Genomic DNA, 24657 nt, shown 5'->3' on the forward strand with positions numbered 1-24657 from the left:
TTGTGGGCCGAAGGGCCTTTAATATGCTGTAGATTTCCAGGTTTCTATGTTCACACAAAACACATTCACATGCCAACACAAGCGCACATGCAAAACACACACACAACACACTCAAATGCAAACAGAAACACAGGTAAAACATACTCACACTCAAACACACACACACACACAAAACACATTCACATGCAAACGGTAACACAGGCAAAACACACTCAAACACACACAGAACACCTACACATGCAAACACAAACACGCATAAAACACACTCACATGCAAAACACAAACAAAACGCACCCACACGCAAACACGCACACAAAACATTCTCACACACATGAAACACACTCACGCAAATGCAAACACACACATGCAAAACACAGAGCGCACACACACACACACTGACATGCAAATGCACACACTAATGCCCCCAAAGGCTCAGGACAGAGCCCACTGTGCCCATCTCTATGAAGGATCTTTGCAACCGTCCCATTCTCCCCCTTCACATTTGCTTCCCATCCCCTCTGGGAAGTTCCTGTGAAATCTGCTCCCCAGGTGGTAAGACACACCCCTGGTCTCCGCCTTCCCTCCCCACTCACAGCCTCTATCAGAGCCCCCAGTGGGCATAAACCTCCTCTAAACCTGCACTCCGCTAACCTGCCATCCCACCCATATCTAAGGAACCAAGTATCAGGCAGGAGGGGGCCACATCCATAAGCTGACACCCACCTCCCCAGGCTGAGTGAGGAGACCCTGAATGAGACCATTTCAGAGGATGCAGCCCAGTCCAGTGGGGATACAGCCAGTCCATCACGGGTAAAGTACATTTACGTGCACTTGGATAATAAATGTACTTTGGACTTTTGATTTTAAAGGGGAACCCTCCCCCCCACTCCCAGAAAGCGTGGGGTTCTTGTGGCACCGGCATCAGCTTCTGTTTCTCCCCCCCGCCCTCCTGCGCCCCTTTACCTGTAAGAGCTTCTCCGCCGTGGGTCGCTTCTTTGGGTTTTTCCTCAGGGTCTGTTTAACAAAGCTGTGGCAGTCAGCAGACCTGCAACGAAGCACAGGAGCAGTGAGGGCAGAGAGCAGTGGCGGGAGAGACCCAAAGGCTGTTTCCCTTCATGGGGGAGTCAGGGAAACAGCCCAACCCGTCCATGTCAGTGAAGATTGTTATCAAAGCTAGTCCCATTTCTCCACATTGGAGCAAAATTGGGCCATTCTTGGTTGAGTTTTCTCCACCATTCAATACTGCTCATTTATTATCCCTCTCAACCCCATTCTGCTGCCTTCTCCCCAGAACCTTTAAGAACCCTTTCTGATCAAGAACCTATCAAACTCTGCTTTAAATGTGCCCCACAGCCTGTCTGTGGCATTGAATTCCACTACATTCCAACTAAAGAAATTCCTCATCTCTTTTCTGAAGGGACGTCCTATTCTGAGGCTGTGCTCTCTGATCCTAGAACCACACCCTCCCCACCCCCCAACTATAGGAAACATCCTCTCCACATCCACTCTATCTGTGTCCTCTGGTCCTAGACTCCCCCCACCATAGGAAACATCCTCTCCACATCCACTCTATCTGTGTCCTCTGGTCCTAGACTCCCCCACTATAGGAAACATCCTCTCCACATCCACTCTATCTGTGTCCTCTGGTCCTAGACTCCCCCCACTATAGGAAACATCCTCTCCACATCCACTCTATCTGTGTCCTCTGGTCCCCGACTCCCCCACTATAGGAAACATCCTCTCCACATCCACTCTATCTGTGTCCTCTGGTCCTAGACTCCCCCCACTATAGGAAACATCCTCTCCACATCCACTCTATCTGTGTCCTCTGGTCCTAGACTCCCCCCACTATAGGAAACATCCTCTCCACATCAACTCTATCTGTGTCCTCTGGTCCTAGACTCTCCCACTATAGGAAACATCCTCTCCACATCCACTCTATCTGTGTCCTCTGGTCCTAGACTCCCCCACTATAGGAAACATCCTCTCCACATCCACTCTATCTGTGTCCTCTGGTCCTAGACTCTCCCACTATAGGAAACATCCTCTCCGCGTCCACTCTATCTGTGTCCTCTGGTCCTAGACTCCCCCACTATAGGAAACATCCTCAACATCCACTCTATCTGTGTCCTCTGGTCCTAGACTCCCCCAGTATAGGAAACATCCTCTCCACATCCACTCTATCTGTGTCCTCTGGTCCTAGACTCCCCCACTATAGGAAACATCCTCAACATCCACTCTATCTGTGTCCTCTGGTCCTAGACTCCCCCAGTATAGGAAACATCCTCTCCACATCCACTGTCTGTGCCCTCTGGTCCTAGACTCCCCCACTATAGGAAACATCCTCTCCACATCCACTCTATCTGTGTCCTCTGGTCCTAGACTCCCCCACCATAGGGAACATCCTCTCCACATCCACTCTATCTGTGTCCTCTGGTCCTAGACTCCCCCACCATAGGGAACATCCTCTCCACATCCACTCTATCTAGGTCTTTCAACATTCGATAGGTTTGAATGAGAACTCCCCCCCTCCATTGTTCTTCTAAATGGTGATAAATACAGCCCTAGGGCCATCAACGATTCCTCACACCCTCTCAATCCCAGGATCATTCTAGTGAACCTCCTCTGGACTATCTCCAATGCCAGCACATTTTCTAAGCTGAAGGGCCTGAAACTGCCACGGTACTCCAAATGCAGTCTGACTAATGCCTTATAAAGTTCCAGCATTCCACCGTCCCTGACCATGCCTCCAACTCTAATCCAACTGCCTCCTCAGTGTTGTTAAACCATTTTCCTAGCAGGATCTGATATCCAAGGGAACCAGGCCCGACTCCACCCTGAAAGAGTTGGAGCCATAACATATAGAGGACTTGGCCATTTGGCCTATTGAGTCTAGACCACATGGGGCTTCTTTTTTTCCTTGAAATCAACTGCATTCTCTTTGTAAAACTTAACAATCAAGAACCTGTCAATCTCTGCCTTAAATACACCCAATGTCTTGGCCTCCTAGTAAAAAGCTGGGATATGAGAGGTGGAAAAGGTAAAGGGCAGATGAGCGGCCCTTTGGTAGGATCATTGATGATGAATGTTGCTTTCTTGAGGCAGCTCCTCCTGCAGAAACCAGCATGGCGGGGAGAGATGACCATGATGTATCGGGCTTTAAGTTTATTGTCTCCTGTCGGACCATATTACTCTTCTATGAAGCATAAAATTGATTGAAGGAAAGGAATTTAACATAAGCCTTCAAGATTGTTTAATGTTATTCCCAGTACACAAGAGTAAAGAAGAACGAAATGATTGTTACTTCAGATCTGATACAGCACAGGAAAAAACAAAAGATGAAGAACACAATAATAAAAAAAATAAATATAAATATATAGATTGCTTATACAGCATACACAAATTGATTGATTGTCCATAGAGTGACACTAGACTGTATGTAAGGTGACTGTAGGGGAACAATAGAGTAGTGATGGAGTCAGTGAGTGATGGTGTCGATTAGCCTTACTGTTTGAAGAGAATTACTGTTTTTGAACCTGGTGATCCTGGTGTGGATGCTACGTAGCCACCTCCCTGATGGGAGAGGGACAACAGTCCATGAGCAGGGTGGGTGGGGTCCTTCATGATTTACAACCCTCTAGATGAAGAAATTCCTCCTCAAGGGTCATGCCTTTATTCTGAGGCTGTGCCCTTTGGTCCCAGACTCTCCTACTGACGGGGACATCCCTCCACGTCCCTTTCAGCATCCAGTAGGTTTTAAAGAGACCCTTCTGAGCTCTGAATACAAACAACGCAACTTTCACTCCATGATCCACTGCTGTGCCCCTGGCAAGCAAAGCTGGCACGCCGCCCCAACCCCATCAGAAGCCGGCGTGACTCACCAGCGCGTCTTATCCTTCAGCTTGGGAGGCTGGAAGCTGCTCTTGGACATCAGTACGAGAGCCCTGCGGGGGAGAGAGGCCCGATGGAGAGGTGAGTCACGGGCACACGTGCAACACGGCAGCTGGCGTGTCGCTTCGTAGCGCCAGTGGTCAGTAATCGAGATTTCATTTACCGCCGCCATCTGTAAGGCATTTGCACGTCTTCTCTGTGAAATCGCGGGTTCCCTCCAGGTTCCTCCCACGTTCCAAAGACGTCCGGGTGTTAGGGTTAGAGAGCTTTTGGACATAACTCTCATTACCACTTCCACCTATCACCTCCCAGTGTCCCCCACCTGGTCTCACATATCACCTCCCAGTATCTTAGTTCATCCCCCCTCTCCCCCACCCACCTTCCCCCTCACCTGGTCTCACCCATCACCTCCCAGTGTCTCACTTCATCCTCCCTCTCCCCCACCCACCCACCTTCCCCCTCACCTGGTCTCACCTATCACCTCCCAGTGTCTCACTTCATCCCCCCTCTCCCCCACCCACCCACCTTCCCCCTCACCTGGTCTCACCCATCACCTCCCAGTGTCTCACTTCATTCCCCCCTCTCCCCCACCCACCCACCTTCCCCCTCACCTGGTCTCACCTATCACCTCCCAGTGTCTCACTTCATCCCCCCTCTCCCCCACACACCCATCTTCCCCCTCACCCGGTCTCACCTATCACCTCCCAGTGTCTCACTTCATCCCCCCTCTCCCCCACCCACCCACCTTCCCCCTCACCTGGTCTCACCTATTACTCCCAGTGTCTCACTTCATCCCCCCTCTCCCCCACCCACCCACCTTCCCCTCACCTGGTCTCACCCATCACCTCCCAGTGTCTCACTTCATCCCCCCCTCCCCCACCCTCACACCCACCTTCCCCTCACCTGGTCTCACCCATCACCTCCCAGTGTCTCACTTCATCCCCCCTCTCCCCCACCCACCCACCTTCCCCCTCACCTGGTCTCACCTATCACCTCCCAGTGTCTCACTTCATCCCCCCTCTCCCCCACCCACCCACCTTCCCCCTCACCTGGTCTCACCCATATCACCTCCCAGTGTTTCACTTCATCCCCCTCTCTCCCCACCCACCCACCTTCCCCCTCACCTGGTCTCACCTATCACCTCCCAGTGTCTCACTTCATCCCCCTTCTCCCCCACCCACCCACCTTCCCCCTCACCTGGTCTCACCCATATCACCTCCCAGTGTCTCACTTCATCCCCCTCTCCCCCACCCACCCACCTTCCCCCTCACCTGGTCTCACCTATCACCTCCCAGTATTTCACTTCATCCCCCTTTCTCCCCACCCACCCACCTTCCCCCTCACCTGGTCTCACCTATCACCTCCCAGTGTCTCACTTCATCCCCCTTCTCCCCCACCCACCCACCTTCCCCCTCACCTGGTCTCACCCATCACCTCCCAGTGTCTCACTTCATCCCCCTCTCCCCCACCCACCCACCTTCCCCCTCACCTGGTCTCACCTATCACCTCCCAGTGTCTCACTTCATCCCCCTCTCTCCCCCACCCTCCCACCTTCCCCCTCACCTGGTCTCACCTATCACCTCCCAGTGTCTCACTTTACCCCCCCTCTCCCCCACCCACCATCCCCCTCACCTGGTCTCACCTATCACCTCCCAGTGTCTCACTTCATCCCCCCTCTCCCCCACCCACCTTCCCCCTCACCTGGTCTCACCTCTCACCTCCCAGTGTCTCACTTCATCCCTCCCTCTCCCCCACCCACCCACCTTCTCCCTCACCTGGTCTCACCTCTCACCTCCCAGTGTCTCACTTCATCCCCCTTCTCCCCCACCCACCCACCTTCCCCCTCACCTGGTCTCACCCATATCACCTCCCAGTGTCTCACTTCATCCCCCTCTCCCCCACCCACCCACCTTCCCCCTCACCTGGTCTCACCTATCACCTCCCAGTGTCTCACTTCATCCCCCTTCTCCCCCACCCACCCACCTTCCCCCTCACCTGGTCTCACCCATATCACCTCCCAGTGTCTCACTTCATCCCCCTCTCCCCCACCCACCCACCTTCCCCCTCACCTGGTCTCACCTATCACCTCCCAGTGTCTCACTTCATCCCCCTCTCCTCCACCTTCCCCCTCACCCGGTCTCACCCATATCACCTCCCAGTGTCTCACTTCATCCCCCTCTCCCCCACCCACCCACCTTCCCCCTCACCTGGTCTCACCCATCACCTCCCAGTGTCTCACTTCATCCCCCATCTCCCCCACCCACCTTCCCCCTCACCTGGTCTCACCTATCACCTCCCAGTGTCTCACTTCATCCCCCTCTCCCCCACCCACCCACCTTCCCCCTCACCTGGTCTCACCTATCACCTCCCAGTATTTCACTTCATCCCCCTCTCTCCCCACCCACCCACCTTCCCCCTCACCTGGTCTCACCTATCACCTCCCAGTGTCTCACTTCATCTCCCTTCTCCCCCACCCACCCTCCCCCTCACCTATCACCTCCCAGTGTCTCACTTTATCCCCCCTCCCCCTCCCACCCACCTTCCCCCTCACCTGGTCTCACCTATCACCTCCCAGTGTCTCACTTCATCCCCCCCTCTCCCCCACCCACCCACCTTCCCCCTCACCTGGTCTCACCCATCACCTCCCAGTGTCTCACTTCATCCCCCCTCCCCCTCCCACCCACCTTCCCCCTCACCCTGTCTCACCTATCACCTCCCAGTATCTCACTTCATCCCCCCCTCTCCCCCACCCACCCACCTTCCCCCTCACCTGGTCTCACCCATCACCTCCCAGTGTCTCACTTCATCCCCCCTCCCCCTCCCACCCACCTTCCCCCTCACCCTGTCTCACCTATCACCTCCCAGTATCTCACTTCATCCCCCCTCTCCCCCACCCACCTTCCCCCTCACCTGGTCTCACCCATCACCTCCCAGTGTCTCACTTCATCCTCCCTCTCCCCCATCTACCTTCCCCCTCACCTATCACCTGCCAGCTCCTTCTCCCTCACCCCGTATTCTGGTTTCTGCCCATTCCTTTCCAAGCATGCTGTTTATTTATCCATTTTAACCCTCGCCTAATCACGAGACAATTTACAATGTAAATGACCAACCAATCTACCGACTGGTATGTCCTTGCAGTCAGAGAGAGAACAGGCAAACTCCTTCGAGGCAGCAACGGGAATTGAACCCGGGTTGCCGGTGCTGTAAACCATTGTGCTGACCACTACGCTACCATGACACCCCGATGAAGGGTCTCAGCCCAAGATTCCCCTCCGCAGATGCTGCCTGACCTGCCAAGTTCCTCCAGCATTTTGTGTGTGATTCGAGAGCTCACAAACCCCCTCCCCCCCCCCGAGTAGCACCACTGCCCCCCCTCGTACCTCATGGGGTGCAGCTCAAACATGGGGGGCTGTAGCTCCGCCAGCTCGATGGCTGTGATGCCCACGGCCCAGATATCGCACTGCTGGTTGTAGCCGCCTTTCTTCTCCACTGCCGCCACCTCCGGGGCCATCCTGCGCTGGCGAGAGGGAAGGTTAGTGCCCCGAGGGACCAGGAGCGAAGGGGGCAGGGGGTTCACTCTCACCGTCCCTCCCTCAGAATGGCACTCCCTCCTCACCAACTCTCCCTTACCGCAGTGTAGTGCTCCCTCCTCAACCTCTCCCTCAGAATGGCACTCCCTCCTCACTGAGGGAGCATAAGGCTCCCTCCTCAATGCCCCTCCCACAACACAGGGCTCCCTCCTCAATGCTCCTCCCCCTGCATAGGCCTCCCTCATCTCTGCCCCTCCCATAGCAGAGCTCCCTTATTAACTCCCTTCCGACAGCACAGAGCTCCCTCCTCACTGTCCCTCCCACAGTGTGATGTTCCCTCCTCGGCATCCCTCCTGAAGCACGACGCTCGCTCCTCACTGCCCCTCCTACAGAACAGTGATCCCCCCCTCATCGTGACCCTCCTTCAGTCCCACTGCCCAGAGAGTCACAGGCAACCCCCACCCCCACCCATTTAATGATGGAGACAGGGAGAAGTTTGCTCCCCCCACCCCTCCCGTCCGGTCACGACTGCCCAGTGACCCAGTGGTCGCAGAGGGATCTTGCTGTGCAGGAGTGTAGCAGACTTTGACTCCATCGGCTGTGGGGACGTTTGGGGCATCCCGTGGTGGGGAGGACCGGGTTGTCCAGTTGGAGCAAGTCCACGGGAGCACCCCCCCCCGATCTCTGACCTCTGACCCCGGACCCCACGCGCCTTTGGCGCACGGACCGGACCAGGGCCGCAGGAGCCCGCCTCGCACCCAATCGGGGAGGAGTAGAGCTGATGGACGGGCCCGCGAACCAATCGCGAGCGAGGGTTGGGGCCGCCGGCGGTCAGCTGAGGGTGGGAACTACGTCGACGATCGCCCAAAGGGAGGGGGCAGCAGCGGAGGGGTGAGGGGGAGGAAGGGATGAGAGTGGAGGAAACATGAAGGAGGCAAATACAACTGACAAGGTGTAGCACCTACTTCGCACCCCCCCCCACCTGATCAGAGTCAGGTAGAGCCATGGGAGCTGGTATGACAAGTCCTGGTTATGTGACCACTGACGCCAGGCTAGAAAATCTCTGAAGAGAATTGATAACGGCTGGGGGGGGGGGGGGTCACCCCTTTTGTAAAGACACTACCCAGAAGAAGGCAATGGCAAGCCACTTCTGTAGGAAAATTTGCCCGAGAACAACCATGGTCACCGAAAGACCACGATCACCCAATTCATACAACACGGCCCATAATGAAGATGTCAGACGACCTGGCACGTAATTATAATGATGATGTTTAGTTGGACATTCGGTTACTAATTCCATTAGTTCAGTACGACACTTTGGGCCAAATGCTGTGCTGTGCTGTTCAGTGTTCTGTGTCCTATGAAGTGTCTCGGTCCCAAACGTCGACTGTCCATTTCCCCTCCACAGATACTGCCTGACCTGTTGACTTCCTGGTGGGCATTCTGAGATAGGAAAAGAAGGGATAGTAAAAATCTGACAGCAGCAAAGACTCAAGGTGCCGGACAGCCTCCGTGGATGCAGAGTCTTGCATTGCCATTATTGGAGCCAGAAGATCGACAACTGTCCAATCAGAGGGCGAGGTGCCGTTTGCTGGAGATGGTATTGACCATAGGAGAGAGAGGAGTCAGAGGGTGATTGGGAGGGAAATGCAGACAAGGGACTGCAAAGATGCTGGAATACAGAGCCACACACGAGATGCTGGAAGAAACTCAGCAGGTCAGGCAGCGTCTGCGGAGGGAAAGGTGGGAAGAGCGTTTGTGTATCATGGAGAGCACTCTATCTGGCTTCAGCACAGAAACAGACACCCCAGCCCGTCTAGTCAGTGCCCGACCGTTCATCTGACCAGTCCCAGTCCTTCGAGTTATAGAACAATGGAGGGGCTACCGCACAGGATCGGGGACACCTTCAAAAGTCGATGCCTCAAAAAGGCAGCGTCCATCATTAAGGACCCCCATCACCCAGGTCATGCCCTCTTCTCATTGCTACCATCAGGGAGGAGGTACAGGAGCCTGAAGACACACACTCAACAATACAGGAACAGCTTCTTCCCCTCTGCCATCAGGGAGGAGGTACAGGAGCCTGAAGACACACACTCAGTGATTCAGGAACAGCTTCTTCCCCTCTGCCATCAGGGAGGAGGTACAGGAGCCTGAAGACACACACTCAGCGATTCAGGAACAGCTTCTTCCCCTCTGCCATCAGGGAGGGGGTACAGGAGCCTGAAGACACACACTCAGCGATTCAGGAACAGCTTCTTCCCCTCTGCCATCCGATTTCTGAATGGACGATGAAACCTTGAACACTACCTCACTACTTTTTTTGCACTACTTATTTAACTGTTATATATATCCACACTGTGATTCACATTTTTCTCTATTATTACATTTTGCAATGTACTGCTGCCACCAAGACAATAAATTTCATGACGTACGCCGGTGATATTAAACCTTACTCTGATTCTGGAGTGGTGGTGATTGGAGGCTCGGAGAGGAGATTAGATTCATAGAAAAGTGCAGCACAGAAACAGGCCCTTCAGCCCATCTAGTTTAAACTGCCGACTCCCATCGAGCTGCACTGGGACCACAGCCCTCCATACCCCTCCCACCCATGCACCTGTCCAAACTCCTGTTAAATGTTGAAATCGAGCTCGCATGAACCACTGGTGCTGGCAGCTCGTTCCACACTCTCAAGACCCTCTGAGTGAAGAAGTTTACCCTCGTGTTCCCCTTTCACCCTTAACCCATGACCTCTGGCTGCAGTCTCAGCCCACTTCAGTGGAAAAAGCCTGCCTGCATTTACCCTACCTGTACCCCTCATAATTTTGTATACCTCAATCAAATCTCCAAATGTATCAGGTCGACAGGTTCAAACAGCAGGGTCAGAATGGGAGTTTCTCTCTGGGAATCTGGGGTGAGAATGACTGAGAAATGCTGGAAGTCTGGCGGGGAGGGGCAGCAAAAGAGTCAGAGGTAGGGAGGTGTTTGTTTACCAGTAAGGGGTACCGATGAACGATTTCCTCTTGCCCACTGAAGCTGTCAGTTCGGCCGAGACCCCGAAATCGGCTGGAAGCAGACAGAGAAAGAGAGAGAGAGGTGGTCACGGTGGGGAAGCATTCGCAGGGTCCGAGTTCAGCACCCACCGGCTCACAAATGTCACGGGGGCACCGGAGACAGTGGGGGCTGCAATGCGGAGGCACACACCAAGTATCGGTGGGAGTCGAGAGGGAAGCAGCGCTTACAGATTCGACTGAAATGTCGACTGTCCGTTCACCTCCATAGATGCTGCACGAACTGCCGAGTTCCTCCAGCATTTTGTGTGTCGCCACTCCCGTCACTGGGTGTGGCTCCGCCAAAAGCCCTGCTCCCAACACGCACTGTCAAATTCCCTCCTCGCCGCCCCTCCCTCCTCACCGCCCCTCCCTCCTCGCCGCCCCTCCCTCCTATCCACCCCTCCCTCCTCGCTGCCCCTCCCTCCTCACCGCCCCTCCCTCCTCGACGCCCCTCCCTCCTATCCACCCCTTCTTCCTCACTGCCCCACCCTCCTCGCTGCCCCTCCCACCTATCCATCCCTCCTGCAGCTGGCACTCCATCCTCACCACCCCTCCCTCCTATCCACCCCTCCTTCCTCACTGCCCCTCCCTCCTATCCACCCCTCCTTCCTCACTGCCCCTCCCTCCTATCCACACCTCCCTCCTCACTGCCCCTCCCTCCTATCCACCCTTCTTCCTCACTGCCCCTCCCTCCTATCCACCCCTCCTGCAGCTAGTGCTCCCTCCTCAATGCCCCTCCTGAAGTGCAGCACTCCCTCCTTGCCACACCCCCCCACACTGCAGTGCTCCCTCCTCACCCCTCCTCCCAAAGCGCGGGTGCTCCCTCCTCAATACCCCTCCCTCAGCGTGGAACTCCTTCTGCACCGCACCTCATGCAGCACAGGGCTCCCTCCTCAATGCCCTCCCATCGGCGTGGGAAGCCCTCCACACCGCACCTCCCTCTCTCTCCTGGCTGCCCCTCCCAGGAGACCTCTGGGACTGGAGGGGGGGGGGGCGGACCACTCTGCAAAGCAGGGACACCACTCCGGCCTCCTCTCCCTTCACCCGACCCACATCGCCGGTCGAAACCTTCACCCCCCCTCCCATTCTCCTCGAGTTAGAGTCCTCGCCCCTTGGCTCACCTAGTTTGATGTCTCCTCGATCGGTCAGCAGGATGTTCGCTCCCTGTGGGAATTAAGCAGGCAGAGTTATTCCCGCTCCTTACACAGACGTCCTCCCCTTGAGACAGACGCCCATTTCAGGAGCACTGTAATCTATAGGAGCAGAGTGAGGCCATTTGGCCCATCGAGTCTGCTCCACCATTTCATCATGGCTGATATGCTTTCCCTCTCAGCCCCAATCTCCTGCCTTCCCCCCTTATCCCTTCAGCCCTGATCAATCAATAATTTATCAAACTCCACCTTAAATATACCCAAAGACTTGGCCTGTACAGCTGCCCATGGCAATGAATTCTGAGGCTGTGCCCTCTGGTCCTAGACTCCCCCATTATAGGAAACATCCTCTCCACATCCACTCTATCTGTGCCCTCTGGACCTAGACTCCCCCATTATAGGAAACATCCTCTCCACATCCACTCTATCTGTGCCCTCTGGACCTAGACTCCCCCACTATAGGAAACATCCTCTCCACATCACTCTATCTGTGACCTCTGGTCCTAGACTCCCCCATTATAGGAAACATCCTCTCCACATCCACTCTATCTGTGCCCTCTGGACCTAGACTCCCCCACTATAGGAAACATCCTCTCCACATCCACTCTGTCTGTGTCCTCTGGTCCTAGACTCCCCACTATAGGAAACATCCTCTCCACATCCACTCTGTCTGTGTCCTCTGGTCCTAGACTCCCCCACTATAGGAAACATCCTCTCCACCTCCACTCTGTCTGTGTCCTCTGGTCCTAGACTCCCCCACTATAGGAAACATCCTCTCCACATCCACTCTATCTGTGTCCTCTGGTCCTAGACTCCCCCATTATAGGAAACATCCTCTCCACATCCACTCTGTCTGTGTCCTCTGGTCCTAGACTCCCCACTATAGGAAACATCCTCTCCACATCCACTCTGTCTGTGTCCTCTGGTCCTAGACTCCCCCAGTATAGGAAACATCCTCTCCACCTCCACTCTGTCTGTGTCCTCTGATCCTAGACTCCCCCACTATAGGAAACATCCTCTCCACATCCACTCTATCTGTGTCCTCTGGTCCTAGACTACCTCACTATAGGAAACAGCCTCTCCACATCCACTCTATCTGTGCCCCCTGGTCCCAGACTCCCCCACTATAGGAAACATCCTCTCCACATCCACTCTATCTGTGTCCTCTAGTCCTAGACTCCCCCACCATAGGAAACATCCTCTCCACATCCACTCTGTCTGTGTCCTCTGGTCCTAGACTCCCCACTATAGGAAACATCCTCTCCACATCCACTCTGTCTGTGTCCTCTGGTCCTAGACTCCCCCAGTATAGGAAACATCCTCTCCACCTCCACTCTGTCTGTGTCCTCTGGTCCTAGACTCCCCCACTATAGGAAACATCCTCTCCACATCCACTCTATCTGTGTCCTCTGGTCCTAGACTACCTCACTATAGGAAACAGCCTCTCCACATCCACTCTATCTGTGCCCCCTGGTCCCAGACTCCCCCACTATAGGAAACATCCTCTCCACATCCACTCTATCTGTGTCCTCTAGTCCTAGACTCCCCCACCATAGGAAACATCCTCTCCACATCCACTCTGTCTGTGTCCTCTGGTCCTAGACTCCCCACTATAGGAAACATCCTCTCCACATCCACTCTGTCTGTGTCCTCTGGTCCTAGACTCCCCCAGTATAGGAAACATCCTCTCCACCTCCACTCTGTCTGTGTCCTCTGGTCCTAGACTCCCCCACTATAGGAAACATCCTCTCCACATCCACTCTATCTGTGTCCTCTGGTCCTAGACTACCTCACTATAGGAAACAGCCTCTCCACATCCACTCTATCTGTGCCCCCTGGTCCCAGACTCCCCCACTATAGGAAACATCCTCTCCACATCCACTCTATCTGTGTCCTCTAGTCCTAGACTCCCCCACCATAGGAAACATCCTCTCCACATCCACTCTATCTGTGCCCTCTGGTCCTAGACTCCCCCACCATAGGAAACATCCTCTCCACGTCCACTCTATCTGTGTCCTCCGGTCCCAGACTCCCCCACTATAGGAAACATCCTCTCCACATCCACTCTATCTGTGTCCTCTGGTCCTAGACTCCCTCACTATAGGAAACATCCTCTCCACATCCACTCTATCTGTGTCCTCTGGTCCTAGACTCCCCCACTATAGGAAACATCCTCTCCACATCCACCCTATCTGTGTCCTCTGGTCCTAGACTCCCCCTCTATAGGAAACATCCTCTCCACATCCACTCTATCTGTGTCCCCTGGTCCTAGATTCCCACACTATAGGAAACATCCTCTCCACATCCACTCTATCTGTATCCTCTGGTCCTAGACTCCCCCTCTATAGGAAACATCCTCTCCACATCCACTCTATCTGTGTCCCCTGGTCCTAGACTCCCCCTCTATAGGAAACATCCTCTCCACATCCACTCTATCTGTGGTCCTAGACTCCCTCACCATAGGAAACATCCTCTCCACATCCACTCTATCTGGAAACATCCTCTCCACATCAACTCTATCTGTGTCCTCTAGTCCCAGACTCCGCCAGTATAGGAAACATCCTCTCCACATCCACTCTATCTGTGTCCTCTGGTCCTAGACTCCCTCACTATAGGAAACATCCTCTCCACATCCACTCTATCTGTGTCCTCTGGTCCTAGACTCCCCCACTATAGGAAACATCCTCTCCACATCCACCCTATCTGTGTCCTCTGGTCCTAGGCTCCCCCACTATAGGAAACATCCTCTCCACGTCCACTCTATCTCTGTCCTCTGGTCCTAGACTCCCCCTCTATAGGAAACATCCTCTCCACATCCACTCTATCTGTGTCCCCTGGTCCTAGATTCCCACACTATAGGAAACATCCTCTCCACATCCACTCTATCTGTATCCTCTGGTCCTAGACTCCCCCTCTATAGGAAACATCCTCTCCACATCCACTCTATCTGTGTCCCCTGGTCCTAGACTCCCCCTCTATAGGAAACATCCTCTCCACATCCACTCTATCTGTGTCCCCTGGTCCTAGATTCCCACACTATAGGAAACATCCTCTCCACATCCACCCTATCTGTGTCCTCTGGTCCTAGACTCCCCCTCTATAGGAAACATCCTCTCCACATCCACTCTATCTGTGTCCTCTGGTCCTAGATTCCCACACTATAGGAAACATCCTCTCCACATCCACCCTATCTGTGTCCTCTGGTCCTAGACTCCCCCACTATAGGAAACATCCTCTCCACATCCACTCTATCTGTATCCTCTGGTCCCTCTCCACGTCTACTCTATCTGTGTCCTCTGGTCCTAGACTCCCTCACTATAGGAAACATCCTCTCCACGTCCACTCTATCTGTGTCCTCTGGTCCTAGACTCCCCCACCATGGGAAACATCCTTTGCACATCTACTCCGTCTCGGCCCTTCAACATTCGAGAGCTCGCCTCATTATAGGAAGGATGTCGCAGCTTTAGAGAGGGCGACGAGGAGATTTACCAGGACGTCGCCTGAATTTTGGGAGCCTGTCGTACGAGGAGGGGTTGAGCGGGCTATGCCTGCGGGGAAAGTGGAACTGATTCGAAAGTTCTCAGCAAAAGTCTGCTCAGACTGGATGGTCACAGGAACAGGCACCGAGATAACAGGATGGACAGGAGGAGCTGCAGGTATCCCATCCAATCCAAGCTGGCGATTATAAGCACCATTTTTCTTATCTCTGCCATTACCTTAATATCTCGATGAATTTTCCCACTGCTGTGTAGATACTGCAGGCCCTTTAAAAGATTATTTTAAATTAATTGTTAAATTTATTGCCATCATGTCTCAAAAAATTTATAGAGTGAAGCTCCCACTACACACCGTCCATCACACACTCCCGGGGTCAGACACAGAGTGAAGCTTCCTCCACACCGTCCCAACACACATTCCCGGGGTCAGACACAGAGTGAAGCTCCCTCCACACCGTCCCATCACACACTCCCGGGGTCAGACACAGAGTGAAGCTCCCTCCGCACCGTCCCATCACACACCCCCCGGGGTCAGACACAGAGTGAAGCTTCCTCCACACCGTCCCATCACACACTCCCGGGGTCAGACAGAGAGTGAAGCTCCCTCCGCACCATCTCATCACACACTCCCGGGGTCAGACACAGAGTTAAGTTCCCTCCACACCGTCCCATCACACACTCCCGGGATCAGACACTGAGTGAAGCTCCCTCCATACCATCCCATCGCACACTCCCGGGGTCAGACACAGAGTGAGGCTCCCTCCACACCGTCCCATCACACACTCCTGGGGTCAGACACTGAGTGAAGCTTCCTCCACACCGTCCCACCACACACTCCCGGGATCAGACACTGAGTGAAGCTCCCTCCACACTGTCCCATCACACACTCCCGGGGTCAGACACACAGTGAAGCTCCCTCCACACCGTCCCATCACACATTCCCGGTGTCAGACATAGAGTGAAACTCCCTCCACACCATCCCATCACACACTCCCGGGGTCAGACACAGAGTGAAGCTCCCTCTGCACACTCATCACACGCTCCCGGGGTCAGACACAGAGTGAGGCTCCCTCCACACCATCCCATCGCACACTCCTGGGGTCAGACACAGAGTGAAGCTCCCTCTGCACAGTCTCATCACACGCTCCCAGGGTCAGACACAGAGTGAGGCTCCCTCCACACCGTCCCATCGCACACTCCCGGGGTCAGACACTGAGTGAAGCTCCCTCCACACCGTCCCACCACACACTCCTGGGATCAGACACTGAGTGAAGCTCCCTCCACACTGTCCCATCACACACTCCCGGTGTCAGACATAGAGCGAAACTCCCTCCACACCATCCCATCACACACTCCCGGGGTCAGACACAGAGTGAAGCTCCCTCCACACCGTCCCATCACACACTCCCGGGGTCAGACTCTGAGTGAAGCTCCCTCCACACCGTCCCATCACACACTCCCGGGGTCAGACACAGAGTGAAGCTCCCTCCGCACCGTCCCATTGCACACTCCCGGGGTCAGACACAGAGTGAAGCTCCCTCCACACCGTCCCATCACAGCATTCTGGGACACGAGTTAGACACATCACGAGTTAGCAAGAGTCGAGCTGACATCTACCCCAGTGAACGCACCTGAAGGGTTTCTCTGCAAACATAGGCGATCTGCTTCTCCAACAGCGGGCCTGTGACTGTGACGAAACATAGGGTGTGTTAGAACATGGTGGGGGAGAGCCAATCCGCTCTCACAACTGGGACACCTATTCTGAGTTTATCTCTGACCCCTCAGCTAGTAATTCCCCAAAAATATGAATTAAACGTCCCATCAAACAGTCCCACGTCAGCTGATTAAGAGAAATCCGTGTGGGTATCTTGATGGAGGATTTATGGAGGGCTATGGTCCAGTTCGAGTCGATGGGGCTAGTAGTGGACTAGATGGGCGAATGGCCTACTTCTGTGCTGTGTGACTCTATGATTATTGGAGAATCATCGTGCATTGTCCTGGGAATAGTTCTGGACCTCCGGATCCGGGGTGGAGGAGCAACACCCAATATTCTGTCTGGACAGCCTCCCAACTGATGTCACGAGCATCGATTTCTCCAGCTACTGGTAGCGGGTCGCACGTTGCGGCTATGACGAGCCTGACCTGTGCCGCCACAGCTGGGTACCGGTTGGCACGGCGCTTTATACAAAGCCGGTGATTGGGGCTCAGCTGGCGCTGGTTGCCTGCGAGGAGTCTGCACGTTCTCGCCCGTGAGTGCGTGTAGGTGGGTGGGAGGGAGGAAGGGGGCTAGTTTTGCTGGTGATGGTCTTCTTCTGTTCAGTGTTGTCCACGTTGGCGCTGGAACGCGCGGCCAGCTACTCGGATAAACTATTCCCCTCTGAAGATACGAGGCTCCTCCCCAGAGAGGGTTCAGTGCACCAAGTTCCCGGGAGCGCACATCGTGGACGATCTCAACTGGTCCCCCAATATCAACTCCCTGAATAAGGCGGCACAGCAGTGCCTCTGTTTCCCGAGGAGATAGAGACCCCTCCTCCCATATTAACTGCCTTTTACAGGACAGCGTCCTGACAAGCTGCATCTCCGTCTGGTCCGGGAGCAGCCGAGCATCGGACCGGAAGTCCCTACAGTGAGAACGGCCGAGAGGATCGTAGGGGTCTCCCTACCGTCCATCGGGACATTTATCAGGAGCGCTGCGTACGCAGGGACCTTAGTATTATCCAGGATCCCACCCGTCCATCCAGCATCCTCTCTGACTTCCTACCATCAGGCAGGAGACTCCGATGCATAAAGACAAGAACGGTCGGGATGGGAAACAGTTTCTTCCCCCAGGCCGTCAGGCTTCTGAACTCCCTGCCACATCGCATTCGAAGTGTCCCCAGTTAATCAGTTCTGTACCTGACAATATTTAATTTATGCACTTTGTTTATTTATGCATAATTCATCTGTAGATTTTTATGCGAAGTTACTGTGTGTTATATGTACTACTGTGCTTTACATCCTGGCCCGGAGAGATGTTGTCCCGTTTGCAGTATACACGTATCTAGTTAAATGACGATAAACTTGGCTGGGGCAGGGAGACCTTTACTAAGCGACACGGATGGGATGTGGGGCAGAGCTAACGGGATGAAGGTGCGGGTCACGGCGGTGGGTGGTTTCCTGGTCAGATTAGTGGGCTGTGCGCTCCGGTTACGACGGGTTGGGATGTGAGCCCAGGTCTGGGGGACACCCCAGAGGAATTGGTGCCGACTTCCCCCCCCCCCCCCACCCACCCACCCAGACAGATGTCACTCACCCTGGTAGATGTCCTGCAAGGACCCTCCGCCGCAGAATTCCATGCAGATCCACAGCTTATTGTTCCTGGGAGGGGACGAAGCAGAGGGGGAGACAGGCTCACCCGACATTCTTCACCAAACCACAGCGGCGAGCTGACCGCCCGGCACCCTCCGCCGACTAACCAAGGCTGATCGGCCCACCACGCGCCTGCTCCCACGGGGGTAGCGCTGCCGAACCGCCTCATTCCGGGCCGCAGGAGCACGGGCTCGGTGCAGCCTCCACAGGGGCTCGGAGGGGAAGGGGAGGGGGGGAAGCCTATCGGTTATTACGGTGGTGTACCGCCACCGGGGCCCGTACCAGCGGCAGCACCCTTTTCGGTTCCGAAACCATTCAATGCAAGCGTGGAAAGGCACGACACGGTTTGTTCTTCTGAAAAGTTTTTAAAAACTTATGAGCAAAGTTTAGTTCGAAAGGAAGTTCCACAACCACCCCCTGCTTTGGAAGGGTACAACTCTTCACTTCCAACCTGGGGTCAGCAGGACAGCAACACGGGAGGGCTGAAGAGGGAGCACCGCGCTGTGGGAGGGGCGGTGAGGAGGGAGCGCCACACTGTGGGAGGGGCGGTGAGGAGGGAGTGCTGTGCTGTTGGAGGGAGTACCGCGCTGTGGGAGGGGCGGTGAGGAGGGAGCGCCACACTGTGGGAGGGGCGGTGAGGAGGGAGTACTGCGCTGTGGGAGGGGCGGTGAGGAGGGAGTACTGCGCTGTGGGAGGGGCGGTGAGGAGGGAACACTGCACTGTGGGAGGGGCGGTGAGGAGGGAGTGCTGTGCTGTTGGTAGGGCACTGAGGAGGGAGTGCGAGGGGGTTGGTGAGGAGGCATAATTACACTGTGGAGGGGCGGTGAGGAGAGAGCGCCTCAGTGTGGGAGGGGCGGTGAGGAGGGAGTGCTGTGCTGTCAGAGGGAGCACCGCGCTGTGGAGGGGCGGTGAGGAGGGAGCGTCACACTGAGGGAAGGGCAGTGAGGAGGGAGCATCTTATAGTGTAGGGGCAGTGCTGAAGGAGCACCTCGCTTTGGGAGGGGCGGTGAGTCTGTGGGGGTGGTCAGTGTTCGACCGGATCCACGTGGCCCTGTTGTTACTGAGTACCTGTCCACCAGAGGGCAGCACAGAGGCCAGGATGCAATTCCACCTCTGCCTGCAGGGAGTTTGTCTGCCACCACGTCGGTATCCTCTGCGCCCTCCAGCTTCCTCCCACAGTCCAAAGACGTACGCGTCAGGGTCAGCGAGTTGTGGGTGTGCTACGCTGGCGTCAGAAGCACGGAGATGCTTGCGGGCTGCCCCCAGCGCATCCTCGGACCAAGTCGGCCGTTGACTCAAACCTGTGCTGTACCCGCGACAAACAAATCTCACCTTTCACCTTTAAGTGGTTAATTACGTCCCAGTGGGAACCCAGGGGGCGGATGGGGGACGTGACTCTGTCCTGAGACCTCACCCCAGGAGCAAATGGGTGAAGAGCCCCCCCCCCACCCCACTCACCTGAAGTAGCTGCCAAAGTAGGCGACGATGTTCTGATGTTTGCAGCCCCGCATCATGCTGATTTCCTGCTGCAGGGAGGACAAGTCGTCACCTGTGGGCGGAAGGAGCGAGGGAGTGTCAACAGGGAGGACAACTCTCTCCACACCTCCGTCCTGTGAGAGGTGCTGCCTGTTCCATCGGGAGGGCCTCCAAGACCATGACCTTCCAAACCGTCAACCCTCCAAACCTTTGACACCACAAGCCCTTAGAACTCGATCGACGAGACTGACCAGACAAAGGAAATTCCAGACCTTCGAGCCTCAATCAGCAAGTACCATTAGCCAAAGGGCACTCCAAAACCCTTGACCCTCAATCAACAAGATTGGCAGCAGGTCCCTCCAAGTCCTGAAACCTCCAAATCTCAATTGTCCAAACCCTTGACCCTCAATCAACAAGATCGTCCACAGGGCCCTCAAAATCCTCAAACCTCCAAATTCCTTGACCCTCAATCAACAAGATCGTCCACAGGGCCCTCAAAATCCTCAAACTTCCAAATCCCTTGACCCTCAATCAACAAGATCATCCACAGGGCCCTCAAAATCCTCAAACCTCCAAATCCCTTGACCCTCAATCAACAAGACCGTCCAAATAAGAGAAGTTTCCAAACCTTGAACCCTCAACCTCTAGACCCTCTAAACCCCTCAACCCTCAATCAATAAGATCCCACAACCACTCAAACCTCAATCAACAAGCAAGGGATACTCCAAATGCAGAAGCCCCAGCTCCTCAAACCTCCAACCCCTCGAATCTTGATCAAGAACACCTTCCAACCCCTCAAAAATCCAACTATATGACTCTCTATCCCCTTGAAGAACCCCTCGAACCTCCAGCTCCTCTTGTTTTACCTTGTTCTACCTCACTGCACCGTGTAATATCTGATCTGTATGAACAACGTGCAAGAATTTCATTGTACAACAATAAACCAATTCCAGTTCATTCACTGTAGACTTGTCCCTGATTACGTCTTTGCTGTTTATGGACTAAGGGCTTGCTTTCCAGCTCTTTCTCCCCCAGATTAATTTTATTATTAATTAATTAATTAAATTATTAATTTCTCCCCAGAATATAATTTTATCGACACTTGGTGGCCAAGTTATTAGGTACACCAGTACACCAGCTCGTCAATGCAAATATGTAATCAGCCAATCACGTTGCGGCAACTCAATGCATCAAAGCATGCCGACACGGTCTAGAGGTTCAGGTGTTGTTCAGACTGAACATCAGAAATGGGGGAAGAAATGTGATCTGAGTGACTTTGATCGTGTTGGGAAAGTCTGCAGATGCTTTAAGTCCAATGCAACATGGCTACGCATCCTTCTTGGGAACATTTATTCGCCGCACGGACTTCCATAGTCTCCTATTCTTTCCCATCGGATTCCCTCTTCTCCAGCCCTTTATCGACTTCCCAGCTCTTTACTTCACCCCTGCCCCTCTCCTGGTTTCACCTATCACTTACAACCTTGTACATCTCCCCCCCCCTTCCCCACCCCACCTTCTTAATCTGACTTCTCCTCTCTCCCTTTCCAGCCCTGATGAAGGGTCTCGGCCCAAAACGGCAACTGTTTAATCTTTTCAATAGATACCGCTGGAGTTCCTCCAGCTCCGACTGGGGGCCAGACGGGGTGGTTTGAGTATCTCAGAAACTGCTCGTCTCCTGGGGTTTTCACGCACAACTCTCTCTAGAGCAGTGGTTCCCAACCTGACGTGCATGGGCTCCTCGGTTAACGGTACTGGTCCACGGCATAAAAAAGGTTAGGAGCCCCTGCTCTAGAGTTTACAGGGACTCCGTAACAGTGCGGCTAACGGCAGCCTTGCTGTTCCCCTCGTGCACAGTTAAAATAAAGAGCAGTTTGGTAATGAGTGACGACAGTACCTCACCGTACTTCTGTCCGTGGCAGCCCGTTAACTTACCGGGATCCAACTTTATGATCTTGATGGCGGACATCTCGCTGGTGTCCATGTTCCGAGCCTGGGCAACAGAGGGAATGAGAGTTAGCGGCAGTGCTGGTAACGTTCTGAAAGAGCTGCGGGCTGAGCTAAATTCCGGGGGGGGGGAGTCTGAGACAAAACGCGGGAGGTGCATGGCAGGGCCGGGCAGAGTGTGTGGAGAACGAAAGAGGGGCTCCAGGACGATGGGGCATCTCATGGAGCAATTATTGGCCTGATAAGTGAGCTAACTCTTCAGCTGATTACAGAAACGGTAGCCTAGCGGCTAGTGTAATGCACTTACAGCGCCAGTGGGCCGAGTTCAATTCCCACCGCTGTGTAAGGAGTCTGTATGTTCTCGCTGTGGCCGCAGGGGTTTCCTCCGGGCATCCCAGTCTCCTCCCACAGTCCAAAGATGTACGGGTTAGGGTTGGTGAGTTCTGGCTGTGCTATGTTGGCACCGGCATGCGTCGACAGTCCCCCAGCAATCCTCTGACTTTGTTAGTTGTTGATGCAAATATTTCACTTTATAGTGCAATGTGCATGTGCCAAATAGTGTTAATTTTTTCTCTCTCCCCACAGATGCTGCCCGTCTTGCTGAGTGTTTCTGACTTTCCCTGCTTTAATTGGATCCATCCTGGTTTTCTTTCCGGCACTCCTGGTTTTAATGGGGTATCAAATGCCACCAGCAGGGGAGGGTGGCGGCTCCTCCAACACCGTAACTCTGCAATCCCCTCGACCCTCCATCCCCTCAACCAATCGACAAAACTGTCCCAAGGTCCCTCTAAACCCTCAACCAAATCCTCATTCCTCCATCCCCTTGACCCACAATCGACAAGACTGTCCAAAGGTCCTTCTAAACCCTCAACCCTCTAAAGCCTCGAACTTCCTTCCCCTGAACCCTCAATCAACAAGACTGTTCAAAGGTCCCTCTAAACCTTCAACCCTCCAAATCCTTGTACCTCCATCCCTTTGACCCTCAATCAACAAGATTGTCCGAACCAATGACCCTCTAAACCCTTGACCCTCCAAATCCTTGAACCTCCATCCCCCTCAACCCTCAATCAACAAGACTGCCTGAACCCTCAATCCTCCACCCTCCAAATCCTCAACCCTCCGTTCCCTCAATCGTCCATCTAAAGGACCCTCTAAACCCTCAACACCCGAACCTCCAAACACCCAACCCTTAATCAACAAGACTATCCAAAACAAAGCACCCTCGCAACCCTTGACCAGCGAAATCCTCAAACCTCCAAACCCTTGACCCTCAATGCCTGGACAGACAGTGCAGGGGCCTCAGTGATTACCGAGGAGAACAGCAGGAACACAATTTTGTTCCCGTACAGCCCACGGGGGTTCCGCTAACAGTGCAGAGAGTGTGCCCAGCACTACGCTGCGGGAGGGAGTGTCACGATGTGGGAGGGGCAGTGAGGAACACACACACTCACTCACTCCAGCCCTGATCGAGGCACTTGACCCAAAACGCCAAAACTCATTCCCCCCTCCCTCTCCACAGATGCTGCAGAACACTGCAAACCCTCCGGTATGTCGCCGCCCCGTGCAGCAGCTTTCTGTGTTCACGTCGGCAGCCCGCCCGCCTCTATCACGGGAGTGGCCATGCAAAGAACAGGTTGCTCTACCCCTGAGGTGAGTGGGGGGAGCAGAGAAGGGCGCAACATGAACGCACGCATTTCTTCACAGCCGGATGCAGTTTCAAAACAGGAAGTCTTGCTGCTGATCTGCGGAGCTGACGACAGTGCTCGAAGCAGGGAGAGTTTGTCGCGGTCACCAGTAGCTGAGGTGGGGGAGGGAGAGGGAGGTCCATGCTGGGGTCTGTGCCCCATCGCAGGGGGCGGCAGCTCCTCGAGTCTACAAGTCCTCGAACCTCCAACCCTCAAACAACAAAACTGTCCAAACAAAGGAACCTCTACATCCTTGACCCTCCAATTCCTTGAACATCCATCCTCTCGACCCTTGATCAACAAGACCGTCCAGCAGGCCCTCTAAATCCTCGACCCTCAAAATCCTCGAAACTCCAAACACTCGACCCTCTAAACCCTCAACACTTCAAATGCTCAAACCTCCAAACACTCGACTGTCAATCAACAAGACTGTCCAAAGAAATGACCTTCTAAACCCTCAACCCTCCAAACACTCGAACCTCCATCCCCTCCGCTCTAGATCAACAAGTATGTCCAGTGGACCCTCTAAACCTTTGACCCTCCAAATCCTTTAAACTCCAAACACTTGACCCTCAATCAACAATACTGTCTGAACAAAGGACCCTCTACACCCTTGACGCTCCATTTCCTCGAACCTCTGTCCCCTCGACCAAACACTCAAAACTCCAAACACTCGACCCTCAATCAATAATACTATCCGAACAAAGGACCCTCTAAACCCTTGACCCTCCAAATCCTCGAAACTCCACTCGACTGTCAATCAACAATACTATCTGAACAAAGGACCCTCTACACCCTCCAACTGTTCGAACCTCTACACCCTCAGCCCTCCAAATATTCAAACCCTCAAATCTCCATCCCCTCGGCACTCAATCAACAAGTCTGTCTGAATGAAGGACCCTTCCAAACCCTTGACCCTCAAATGTCCAAACATAGGACCTACTATACCCTCAACCCTCCAAATCTTCGAACCTCCATCCAGATGGACGGTCATACTTTATTGATCCTGAGGGAAATTGGGTTTCGTTACAGTCGCACCAACCAAGAACAGTGAAGAAATATAGCAATATAAAACCATAAATAAT

At 54.2% G+C, this 24657-nt stretch overlaps 1 protein-coding gene across 4 annotated transcripts in view; it reads right to left on the reverse strand.

Moving 5' to 3' along the window:
- Window positions 1-24657, reverse strand: part of LOC132384041 (mitogen-activated protein kinase kinase kinase kinase 2-like) — a 93125-nt gene that overhangs the window by 36201 nt on the left and 32267 nt on the right. For 3 of the 4 annotated variants that reach the window (XM_059955329.1, XM_059955328.1, XM_059955331.1), the window contains exons 2-11: window positions 21876-21933; window positions 19926-20016; window positions 18412-18476; window positions 16751-16806; window positions 15339-15386; window positions 11593-11635; window positions 10412-10484; window positions 7272-7403; window positions 3882-3944; window positions 964-1045 (exon numbers count right to left, since the gene is read on the reverse strand). In XM_059955329.1, the coding sequence (XP_059811312.1) occupies window positions 964-1045; window positions 3882-3944; window positions 7272-7403; window positions 10412-10484; window positions 11593-11635; window positions 15339-15386; window positions 16751-16806; window positions 18412-18476; window positions 19926-20016; window positions 21876-21933 (711 nt within the window). Of the gene's footprint in view, window positions 1-963; window positions 1046-3881; window positions 3945-7271; window positions 7404-10411; window positions 10485-11592; window positions 11636-15338; window positions 15387-16750; window positions 16807-18411; window positions 18477-19925; window positions 20017-21875; window positions 21934-22194; window positions 22609-24657 lie in introns of those variants that run through there. The other variant, XM_059955330.1, reaches the window with a different exon arrangement.

Source organism: Hypanus sabinus, chromosome 31 (assembly GCF_030144855.1).
Source record: "Hypanus sabinus isolate sHypSab1 chromosome 31, sHypSab1.hap1, whole genome shotgun sequence".
Lineage (NCBI taxonomy): Eukaryota > Metazoa > Chordata > Chondrichthyes > Myliobatiformes > Dasyatidae > Hypanus > Hypanus sabinus.